At 45.2% G+C, this 12,460-nt stretch overlaps 1 protein-coding gene across 2 annotated transcripts in view; it reads right to left on the bottom strand.

Annotated features, from left to right (window-relative positions):
- fam184b (family with sequence similarity 184 member B) overlaps positions 1–11,655 on the bottom strand; it is a 28,400-nt gene extending 16,745 nt beyond the window's left edge. For both annotated transcript variants that reach the window (XM_077011022.1, XM_077011031.1), the window contains exons 1-6: positions 11,113–11,655; positions 4,319–4,498; positions 3,552–4,229; positions 1,330–1,465; positions 816–967; positions 55–327 (exon numbers count right to left, since the gene is read on the bottom strand). In XM_077011022.1, the coding sequence (XP_076867137.1) occupies positions 55–327; positions 816–967; positions 1,330–1,465; positions 3,552–4,229; positions 4,319–4,498; positions 11,113–11,253 (1,560 nt within the window). In that variant the 5' untranslated portion in view covers positions 11,254–11,655. The remainder of the gene's footprint in view (positions 1–54; positions 328–815; positions 968–1,329; positions 1,466–3,551; positions 4,230–4,318; positions 4,499–11,112) is intronic.
- Positions 11,656–12,460: the final 805 nt, after the last annotated feature.

Here is a 12,460-nt window from a genome sequence, read left to right as displayed (position 1 = left end):
ACGGCCCCGCCCCCACTGCCCCGCCCCCACCGCCCCGCCCCCCTCGGCGCACACCTGTTCCGTCGCTCTCCTCTCGGCGTCCAGCGCGTTGTGCGCCTGGCGCAGCTCGCCGGCGTGCTTGCGGATCACCTCCTCCAGGGCCTTGCGGAGCTGCTCCTTCAGACGGGCTTTCTCCTCCTCCAGCTTCTGCTGCACCAGCTTCTTCTCCTCCTCCAGCTCCTGCCTGTCTGTCGCCCGCTCCTTCTCCACCTCCTGGTGGAGACGTCGGATCTCCTCGGTGTGAGCGCGCTGCAGCTCTAAGCGCATGGAGGATAGGGTGTCTGCATGCTGGCGAACACACACACACACACACACACACACACACACACACAAACACACAATGCCATGATTAGGATTATAAATATAGCCTAATTCAGCCTTTTGCCTTTTCTCCTTTGTGAAGAAAAGGTCATTTTCTGTGCATTGACTTTAACAAGAGCTTCTGTTCTCATTGTGTCAGTGAGGGGATCTGTGCAGGGGTGGAATTGAAATGAAGACTGCAGAGCAGCAGTGTAAGGGAAGTCCTGCTTGCTAGGACATCACACTGAACAGCATGTTCACACGGCTTGTGGAACATTCTCCCTAAAAATGAAAGTGTAACTATTTCTTGTCTGGCTAAGACGCATACCTGAACTGGCAAGATGACAATTCACCGTGGTCTTCTATCATTTTTACTATACTATCTGAAGTATCAACAAAGATAACGCATCAGGACTTTTATTTTGTAATGCACATGTCGTGTGAAGTGGGACGCATTTTAGTGCTGGCGTTTGTACCTGTTTGAGCATGCGTGCGTGGTCGTTGGAGCGGCCGCTGTTCTGAAGCTCCAACTCCTTGTTCTTCATGTTGAGGCGGCTCAGCTGCGATCGCAGGTCCTCCACCTCGGCCGAGACCTTCACCTGAGAGGAGCTTTGGCTCAGCAGCTCCTCTACGCAGGGAGAAGGTGGAAGGGAAAAAAGATGGAGAGAGAGAGAGGGCATGAGAGTGATGGGAACAGAGGGATAGCTAAGGACGGAAGCAGCAAAGGTCAGAGAGTATTAGAGGGAGAGAGCGATGGGTCTGTCAATAAGCAGCTTTCAGACGGCACCCCGGTGAAAACGAACGGCGGCTTAGATCAGATCAAAGTGTTGAAGTTGTGCTGTTTAAAGTGTAGAAACCCAGTGGGAAGACTAGCGAATTCAATCTTGGAGGGCAGGGGTCAAATGGTGAGAGTGTCACTCTTAACTACAGGCAGGCGTCCGGAGCAACCGCGTGAAACCCTGAGCAGGTGTTTGGCAGGGTGATTTTTACCTGACTTGCTCTGCAGCTCGTTCTCCTGCAGCAGCAGGCGTTCCTTCGCCACGGCCAGCTCCTCCTCCGCTTTCGCCGCCGTCCGCTCTGCCTCCGTGACCCGGTAACGCCCGTTTTCCAGCTGCTCCTCCAGATCCTACGAAGGGGGGAGCGGAGAACGTGGCGCTCGGTTCAGGGGTCAAGGCGGCCCTCGGAACAGCTCGGGACTGAGAGTCTGTTTCAGTATTCTCAGCGTGCCATGTGTGTAAGGCACATTTGGATGCAAAGTCTTTAAGGTGCAGGAGATCAAAAGCTGAATACATTTCACTGCGATGTGTCACAGCCATCTGGATTTGGCGAGACGTTTATTTCATTGGATTAAATTTCCTCAAACGCTGGTGTGCAATAATGAGTTTTGCTCTCTACAGTTCCCCTTGGGAAAAGACGCTAGGCAAGGCCACACCTTCTCTCCCCTGCTCTTTGAAACAGCGATGGAGCCTTGGGCTACTTCCATTCAAAATGTCTCACGGATTTGTGGACTGGACCGAGCTGGTCTAGGGAATAAAATTTCACTGCATACTGGTAATATGCTGTTTATCGCTGACCCTGTCATTTCACCACTTTGTATTATACACGCAGTTTCTTCATTTAATGCCTGTTCTGGCTAACTGGACATATCTAAAACTGAAATTTTCCCCGTTCATGTTTTGGAGTGAAGCTCACAACACTGAGTTTCTGTATTCTGTATTTCAAGTCTCATCTTCACGAAGGGTCTAAATATTAACCTGTTGTGTAAATCTGACCTAAAATTTGTTATCCACAAACTGAGGGGTTTGTTTATGCAACATTCCTGCAACATTCCGGCTTCACACTTCACTGCACATTATTTTGGAATACTTATAAGTGTAGCAACTGCACTTCTTGAATATTTTTGTAATAACTTTAGATACTCTCTATTATTGTTTGCCAAAAGAAACTGGTCTAGGAATCCCCCCCCCCCTCAAAATAGCCACTCTGCCTTCAGAGTTAGGTTATTTGTGGGTTGTTTTGCTATTGTTATATTGGAATGTTTGTACTATAAATGTTCTTTAGAATTAAGATCTTGAGACAGACAGGTCTAGTGATTAATGTGCGTTTCCTCCTCCACAGTTGGCCACATAACTTTTTTTTTGTTCTAGGGATTTTTCAAGGTAAGCCAGTCTCACATACTTTCAGATCATTCAGGAGCTCAGGAGCAGGTAGTGTAAGGTGCTATCACCACCAAGGTCATTAATTCAAATCCCACAGCAACTTACACATTAATATGTGAGCCTCTAAATAAGATCATTTACCTCTGTTACACCTCATCATTTACACCTGATGGTGTGATTAAATGATGTTCTCTAATTCTGAGGTCAGTGTTGACCTCAATATTGGTTGGACCTAACCAATAACGGTTCTCAGCTGTCACTCTTGTTTCAGCCACAACAGTTAGACATTTGCATGTTCTTCTGAATTGTTTTTTATATATTTAAAGACCATTTTAAAATAATCTTTTACAATCTTTTTTCTGTAAAGTTTCAAACCACCTGCATAGTCTCCCATTGATCTGCCAAAACAGTCCTAACCAACCGATGGCTGGACTTCACGAGAAGTGGAACCAAGATGTGCTAACTGTAACAACAATTCCTTTAGGTTCTTTAGGTGGAGTGCACATGGGTCAGACTTGTTTTTTCTAGCATATTCCACAAATGTTCAATTGAATTGAGATTTGGAAACCAAGAACTGACAAGAGCTGCCTAATCCAATCCTTATACAGGTGCCATTCTAGCAAGATAATCAATGTTATTCTTTTCATCTGTCAGTGATTATGATGAACTTATACTTCTGTTTTCTAGATGTGATTAAAATCCAGATCAAATCAAAAGCCAGTACTGACTGTATGCTAGATAATCTAATTTAATAATAATAGATAATATTAGCCAGATAAATTTAGCCAGATTGTTGCATATAATTTTTTATACTGTATAATACAGGTAACGGACTGCTTGGACTAAATAAAGGGAACTGTGCACCATCTCCACGCAGCTGTGTGTGTCAGAGAGAGACAGAAAGACTGAGTGATGTTAATTAAGGGTATTTATGTCTGACCCCTCTAATCTCTATCTCAAATGAAGGTGGAAGCATCACTGACACTAGCCAAATTACAACTTTGGACACAGAAACTCCCACACACTAGGAGTGGTGTGTGTGGGGGTGTGTACCTCTATTCTCTCTTGCAGTTTGCTGATGTGTCTGCTGCAGTCATTCAGCCCCTGTTCTCGTGTCTCCAGCTCTGCCTCCACCTTCTTCAGCCTCTGCTGCAGCATTGCATTGTGGGATTTGCGGTTCTCCTCCTCCCTCTGCTGCCACTGGCTCATGTGTTCGTTCAGAATTTGCTGCAGCGTTTTCCTCGCCGCCTCCTGCTCCTCTCTTCTCTCCTCCTCCACGACCTCCATCCTCCTCCGCCACTCCTCCTTCTCGTTCCTCAAGTCCTCCTCTGCCCTCTCCCTGTCCTCCTGCAGGTTCTTGAGCTCCGCCCTCAGCGCACGCAACTGCTTCTCGCACTCTTCCTCCACCCTCCTCCTCTCCTCATCCTCTCTCCTCAGCTCTTTCCCCTCCCTCTCCCTCTCCTCAACCTCCTGTCTCTCCCTCTCCTCCTCCTCCCTTCTCTCCCTCTCCTCCTCCGCCCTCTTCCGCTCCTCGTCCCTCCGCTGACGCAGCTGCTGGCACTCCTCCTCCAGACGGACGTTCTCCTCCTGGACCTGCTGGAGCTGCCGGCGCTGGCCGTCCCGCTCCACCTGCAGGCTCTGGTAGTCCCGCCGCAGGTCCACCGCCTCTTGGGTCAGCACAGCCACGTGCTCCGCGTACTCCACCTCGGCCCTCTGCCCGCGCTCCTCCACCTGGAAAACACACACACCACCTCATGACAACAGACCTAAACTGACTGGTGCAGAATACTGATTTGCATGTGCATGCGCACACGTTCAACCTCTTCCACCGTGGCCTGGAGCTCCAAGAGGCGGATTCTGAGGGCCGATGCAGACTCCTCCCCCTCCTCATCCTGACTTGTGGTTGGCTGGAGGGTGCCTTGTGTCTCCACGGTAGCACGCCGTAATGTCTGCAAGGTTGCTTCTTGCTCCTCATTCTTAGTGTTGAGAGAGTATATCACCTACAAGCACACATGCACAGACACACACATTTGTACAATGAAGATAAGGAAAACCATACAAGAAAAATAATTTTAAAAGGAAATAGAAATATACAAAATAAAAACCTTTATTGCAATGAACATGATAGCAGAATTCAGAGTCAGCTGAAAAACTCCAAATAGTTCCAAAATAGAAGCAAAAAAAATCCTGCAGTTAGTGTGAAATGTTAAAAATAATGTTCATAATGTTCATCCAGTTATATGGGTCTTATCATTTTTTTGGAATTATGTACATGTTGACTGAGCAGTATTTAAAATTTTTTGTTTGATTAGTGAATTACCGGCATTTCAGCTCACATTGCTGAATTGGTTCATTTAAATGGTATAATTCAAAGAACCAAATCAAAGCCACGTCTGATTCATTTGCCTTCACGACTCTGAGCCTCCACAAATATTACATGATCTGTGGTGTTATGAAGCAGGCTTGCAGTGGGACCCGAGACCTGAGGCCACCCAGTCCGGCCATGCGTGGTATGGGGCCTGCATGCAGAAGAATGCGGAACACAGACAGGTGCACTGAGAGAGAGACAGGTGCACTGAGAGAGAGACAGGTGCACTGAGAGAGAGACAGGTGGACTGGGAGAGAGACAGGTGCACTGAGAGAGAGACAGGTGCACTGGAATCATCTGAAATAGTCAAAGGCAAAGTGCAGCTGTGCATCCCACTCACTGACCTCAGATCTGTGGCTGACAGAATGGGAATATCTCTGGTCACTATTGACTACCGATGACTGATTACTACCGATGATTGATTACTACTGATGATTGATTACTACCGATGATTGATTACTACCGATGACTGACTTGCAGGGGAGCTCTGTGCATGTCGTAAAGATACAGGAGAGACATCTATGAGGTCATTGGCAAAATGCACAGCCCAAAAGGCTTTTTGTACCTGTTGTAGTTGGAAAATTAAGTTGTCCTGTAGGGAGCCTGCAAGGAGGACGCAAAGGAGGAGGATCGGAGGAGGTGGGAAACCCACCTGTGGCTGCTGGACGTGGTCAAACCCGCCTGTGCGCATACCCACCAGCAGATGCTCTAATAAGCCACACAGGCCCAACACCATTACACCAGTGTCAAAGAAGCCCGCCCTGAACTGCCTTAATGGCCATTTCCATGGCGACCTTGCATCGGCCGAAGCACGGGTCCGGTCGCATCACCAAGGTCGGCGATGAGACGACACTAGCGGGCCTCATTAGCAACACGTACCGAAGCAGAACAAGAGAGCCCACCTGCTCCCCCCGCCATCCCTCAGACGCCAACGCGCTTCTCTGCATGTTGAGTTTAGCCCAGCCGCAAACGGCAGGTCTTACAGAGGAGGTGATGCAAAGCGCATATTGATCGCTCTCATCAATCCAACCCTTCCTCCCCCCTCAGCCATCCACATGAACCTATTGATTTTGGACACCTCTTGAATTTTTGAACACATTTGCAATGAACGACTCAGGTATCGACTCAAGGGTCACGCCTGTATCGCATGCTTGTCAGCACAGTTCCTGCTAAGAGAAAAAGAAACAAAAAAAACCAAACACCTCAAGCAAAGCTGTTTACTTTGTCAGTTGAAGGCCTAATTAGCTTATAAAGATCTAAAGCTCCAGGCTTGTGATGACCATGTTTACTTTTCTCTGTAAGATATACACAATATTTGATTATATAATTTAATATATGAAGAGTGAGGTCTGCAGGTTGGGAAGAGAGCAACGAAGCAAGCAGAATTCAGATCTAGCTAAATGATTGCTGGTCTTGAACAGAGCCTTTGGGGTGGGAGCAATGCAACAAAAATGTCATAACAACAAAACAACAAAGATCAAACGACCAATCCCGCATGAGTATCCACTATGAATATCTGCACATATGATCCCTGAACTCCCATGTGCTATAATATCGACTGACCTATCAAAACGGCCCCAGGCATAAATTCCTGAAGTTCAATATCTTATTACTAAATGTTATGTTCCTATCCAGAACCCGCAGTGTATCAGCCAAACACAAATCCTAATCTATAAGGCTAGAAGTCAATATTCAGAAATGAGTATGTGTGTTCCATACATGTTTATAGATTATGGACATTAAGGAACGTAGATGTTGACTGCCTATGGGGCTGATGCTGCTCTGACCTCAGACCAGTGGACCGTACTTCAAAACAGACTGTAACAAAAGGATCATGGCAGAGTAAAAAAAGAATATGTCCTGGCCTGAGGTCAGTGAGATCAAGGAATAGTGCACATATCTTATTTAGGCCATTGATCTCATCCTGTCCTTTCCAGTCTGTACTGCAGATTGAGGCTTCAAACTACTGAAACAGGAAATACGACTTGAGGTCAGGAGTGAATTCTGAGGCACCACCTGACATTCTGCCTGACCTTCTGACCTTCCAGTGGTGCCGTCACTGAAGGGCTAGACCCGGATGCAGCATCTCAGTGGTGGCACAAGTCCAGTTCTCCAGGGAGAGGAGGCGAAAAATGTAAGAGACAGGAGGAGAAGTCAAGAGTTATTTATTACTATTGTTATTATTAGTAGCAGTATATGTTTAAAATGTATTTAACAGCCACAAGCAAACAAAAAAGAAATTCAGCCGAGTGGTCAAATTTGGGCGTCCACCAGAGACCATGGAGCAAGTGAACTAGAAATGTGATGTATCATGCTGCTTTAAAGTACTAAGAAGGTATTTTTATGTAAACCTTTCAACAGTTCAGGTCAATGGAGAAAGGAAATATGTGCAGATAGTACTGATGGCAATTTGTGCATTAGAAACCATCAAGTGGAAAGGGACCATCATACTGGTAGACCAGGAGTGACACTTCTGCTCCTGTAGGCTTTAATGGGACTTTTTTCTTTTTTGATCATTTCCGTCTTTCAATTAATTTGATTTGTGCTGTGCTTTGGGAAAAAAAAACCAGAAAACAGGAAATACCAAAACATGTAATCAGCCTGATCCGACTTCACTTCTCAATGTTAACGAGATCAAACAAATGTGCATTTCAGCCTGAGAACAGTCTGTGCCGCTTCTCTGCTCGTTTGATTTAATGCGACCTGGAAGTTAAACAACACATGCTCCTGTGTACACCACAGGGGTGTTTAACGTGTCTAGAGGGACTCACTCGCTGCAGCTTCTCTTCTTTTCTTACTGGATTAGTTTACTGGTGCCTATAAAGCGTGAAGTAGGGGGGCGTTGACCGCAGCCATTTTTTGTTTTTTTCCAACTTGCTTGTGTGTGAATGTGTGTGTGTGTATGTATACATACACAAACTCACACACACTCAGGAGCAGTGCTGCTAAATGCTAGCTTGCATAGTCTTGCTAATTGTGGACAGACCATAGTTCCTAAAATGGATCAAGTTGGCTGGGCAGGTCCTTTTGAGCCTGTTTATAGCTCTAAACCGGGGGTGCCCAAGTTGAGGACTGTCAAACTGCCAATTCCTTCTTTGCTTCTGAAATACTATTCTGAATGTGTTTGGGATCATTATCATGATGCGGAATGAAACTGTAGCCGATGAGAGCTCTTTCAGGGGTCTCTGATGAGGATCAAGGATACATTTGTACTTTACTGCTGTCAAGGTGTCATAAGGTTTATACAGAAAGTGATTATAAACCCTCAGACCTGCAGTGAGCATTTAATTAGTTTCTTGCTCTGTTCCAGATGTGTGTTTTTTTCCTTATCTGTAAACATGACCCTTCCCAACATTATTGTTCATTGTTTGTTCATTGTTTGCATTTTTTAGATTGTTTTTACTTGTTTTTTTGTTGTTTTCCAGCTGGTGCATGTCCACTAAGACCTGCTGCTTAAGTGTGTTGAACATGTCTGACTGACAATGCCATGAGTAACGTTGTACCATCGTGACTGACACCTGCAAAATGTGTTGCACCATTCTGCACTTTTACCTTTAACTTTTGCTATTAACTTTGCGCCGCCCAAAATAACCATGGACATGAAAATGATATTTCCAGATTTTGTATTTATGCTTGTGGGTGTATTTCTGAAGTGTGTCAGCGGGTGTCCTGCGACGGCGTGTCACCGTTCCTCTCGTAAGCTTCCACACCCGTGGTGTCATCAGGTTGCAACATCTCACTTACCGTGCCAGCAGCTTCTGTGGCTGGGACGCCAGCCTGTCTGTCACCAGTCACCGGGGGCTGGGCATTCCACTTATGATGGACTGTCTGGATCTTTCTCTGGCTTCCCTCACAGTGTTCATAACTCCTGCTGTCCTGGCTCTTTCTCTCTCTTTACTATTCTCTCTGTCTCTCTCTCTTTCTCTCTCATATTCTACCAAGGTAATTTACAGAAGCAATTCATTCGTACCCTGAAGTGGTGTGTGTGTGTGTGTATGTGTGTGTGTGTGTGTGTGTGTGTGTGTGTGTGTGTGTGTGTGTGTGTATGTGTGTGTGTGTGTGTGTGTGTGTGTGTGTGAGAGAGAGAGAGAGAGAGAGAGAGAGAGAGAGAGAGAGAGACACACACACATACACACACAACATCTTTTTATGTCAGCATGTTTCCACATTTCCTGAAAGTCCATTAACAATGACTGAGCACACTGGGCATTGCTGACATTCTTATTTCTAGGGGTAAAATGATTATTTTTCACAATGCTGTGACAGTGGAGATGTAAACATCACACTGAGGATTACACCCATACAGGTATCAGGAAAGACTGGATTCAAATTCAGCAGAATGGCAGCAGGCTGAGGGTATTTGTGGTTGCCAGGACGCCTTAACTGGATCTCTCCTCCCAAGGATCCAGACATCACTACCACAAATCAACAGTATGCAATCCTTAACCAATGCCCGAAGCAACCATAAGTTCTCAGCAGTTCTGTGTTTACTACTAATCAAAACTACACTTCATATTCACAGAAAAATATTCTTTGTCTCTTCCATCTTCATTTACATTTACATTTATGGCATTTAGCAGACGATCTTATCCAGAGCGACTTACAAAGTGCTTTGCATCCGATCACAGAATTCATCCTAGGATCATAAATGTACTCACAAGGTGGATGTGAGCAAATTTAGATGTAGCTGAACAAGGTATTTTGGTCTTGGCCTTGTATCAAAGGCCATGTAACAGCCAACAGCAGCTATATTGGAATGGAGAATCCTGAACTTTGCCAGTCACCATGTTGTTGACACAGACGGTGGGCCACGTTAGCTGCTTTGAGAATTCCTATCATCTGTCAATGGGTGTTAGTTTTATGATCAGATGTAGCTAAATTAACACCATATGCCATGTACCACACTGGACATCTTCACAGGTCAATGAAGTGCAAGTTCTCAAACATTTCCTCCACCATCTACATCACCACATTTATTGCTTAAATTACAGAAACTGTGGTTTGACTAATTTTCGCTTTTTATTATTTCGGAATTCTTTTAGTATTAGGTACGTTGTGAACATTTGTTTAAATCTGAAGTTGCTCGTGAAGTACAGCATTGCAGTCGAGTTAGGTAACTTGTAAACCCATGTCGCTGCAGAAGTGCATGGTGGGATCGCGGCTATAGCCGTGTTACCTCTGCAGCTGTCAGGCCTTTTGGTCATTTAAGTAAAGCTGACACATGGGAGGAGTCCTGGGTCTGCACGAACAGAATTTTTATATCAGTGGAGTCCAGTCATGGCTCATAGGGTTGAACATAAACACACGTGATGCAAGAGGGAAAAAATCATTTCAACCTGCTGCTGTGGTACTTCTGCTACACACGCGCACACGTCAGTTGACTTCCAGCCTTGGCCTAATGTATTCAGTGACGGGGCTGTTACACTGTCACGTACATGCCAGTTCTGCTAATAACTGCCGCTCCAATGACCCCTCTTACATTTGTGGGCCGACAGTTTAAATAGTCGTGACCTTTGACCTATGTTTATACGCGTGGGTACATCTGATATTGCTGACAGTGCAAAATTAAAACAGTAGTTTTCTTTTAACAAAAAATGGTTCACGTATTCACACCGAATATCTCTGTAGGTATACAACAGAAAACGACCAAGCTATGACTATATCTTATTCATTCATTCATTCATTCGTTCCTTCGTTCGTTGGTTCGTCCATTCCTTCTTTCATTCCTCAAAGCTAAAGATACTGAAACACGGCTGCTGAGCCATCTGCAACCCAAATCGAAAAAGTTGTGCGGTACACGCAATGTACTGAGGCTATATTTTCGAACAAAACATTTTGAACTGCAAACACACTCAGTGTAGTCTATTATGATATGGTACAGAATTCAGCTCTAATAATATTAGTATTACTTAACCCGCCCGGAGCAGGCACTCACTTGTTGTCTGTAAGATGGGTTTGACCATTTTACCCCTGTTGCATTCGTAATGTAGGGTAAAGTACTTATACTATCCAACGTCATAATTTTTGCTATATCGCTGACGCTGCTGTATATGGTAATGCGCCGTTAATCGCTGTATGCCTATAGTGGTTCCAGCCCATAGGCTAAGATTGCACAGCCTTCCACGTTGCTGCAATGTCGGGGATACAGATCAGGTTCTGTATGCGCTTTGCCTGCCTGCACAGCCGAGGTGTTGTTTATCTGCACGAACGCAATCGCTTCCAAATCACCATCACGTTCATTCTTACCTTGGTAAGCTGCGCTATTTTCTTGCACATTTTGGTGTGCATCTGATAATCGTACAGTTCTTGTTCCATATTCGAGAAGTCCGCAGCGGTCCCGTTGCATGTTCCCGGTGACTGGCTTATCTTTCCAGAGCTCGAAGCCATAACACCGGAGCCAAGTTTCCCGTTAGATTACGCTGATAAATCACAATTCAGACTGCGAAACGATCCATAGATAGGTTCTTTAGGAAATTTTGAAGGCGTCCTTTCTGCGAAGAAAAACATTTTGTGAAACACTGGAAAACGGCATTCTACGATTCCGTGACACTCTCCGGTTCCGCTGTTAAGTTGGCCGTCCGCTGGGTGCCCCCGGTGCCCCGTGCTGTCACAGTCTAATTCCATCGGGTACACGGACGCGGAAGAGACTTCTCTTCGTTTTCCCCTCGTGGGAAATGGGTCGTAACGATGGCATGCGAGCCTGTGCAAGACACCTGTCTAAAATCCAAGGCGGTGACGACCTGACTACAGTTTTACATTACGAATGACATCTCGTGGTACTGCAATGTAGGCTACTCATGCCCCTCCCATGCGCTACACACACACACACACACACACACACGCACACACACGCGCACACACACACACACACACACACACACACACACACACACACACACACACACACACACAAACAAACAAACAAATGGGTGTTATTAAGAAAATAACGTCTGTTCCTTTAGATTGTTGAGATATATATGTTGATTTAGATTTTAGAATAGATGTAGAATTTATTCATCTTCACTTTTTTCTTTTTTCTCTGCTCCATTTAAAGTGATCACATTTGTTTTAGACATTCACATACCTCCATGTACATTTTTCCGACATGGCAGAAAAAAGAAAAAGAAAGGAACAAGAAATGGAGTGAAATTATTGTAGTATGGGGTAAAGGTTTCATGCTGCCCTGTTTACATTAGCAGTTCACATGCACCTCGACTTACATTCTGGATATGGCCAAAATTCAGAACAGACTTTAGACTTTTCATTGTATTTTCTGGACATTGTTTTACAAATCTTCTGTCAGTGCCGTAATGGCACTAACACCTCTTACACCTGCCCCAAAGGTCACTGTCCATTTCCTTGAGAAATTACATGCCCCAAGGCTCCAGGCTGAAATGATATTATGACTAGTCTTTCTCCACTCTCTCGGCTAAAACAATACTATTTTTCACACTGCCCTTGTGGCCTTTCTGTGACCTACCTGCACCAGTCCTTGCAGCTAATAGCTTATGGCTCCATTACCACCTCCAGCACGTTCTAATTCCTAGATGGATTCAATTAGTTCAACCTTATTGTTGAAGTTCAACCAAAGGTC

This window comes from Brachyhypopomus gauderio, chromosome 1 (assembly GCF_052324685.1).
Source record: "Brachyhypopomus gauderio isolate BG-103 chromosome 1, BGAUD_0.2, whole genome shotgun sequence".
Lineage (NCBI taxonomy): Eukaryota > Metazoa > Chordata > Actinopteri > Gymnotiformes > Hypopomidae > Brachyhypopomus > Brachyhypopomus gauderio.
The sequence above is the reverse complement of the archived record's forward strand: the minus strand, read 5'-3'. Positions and strand labels throughout refer to the sequence as shown.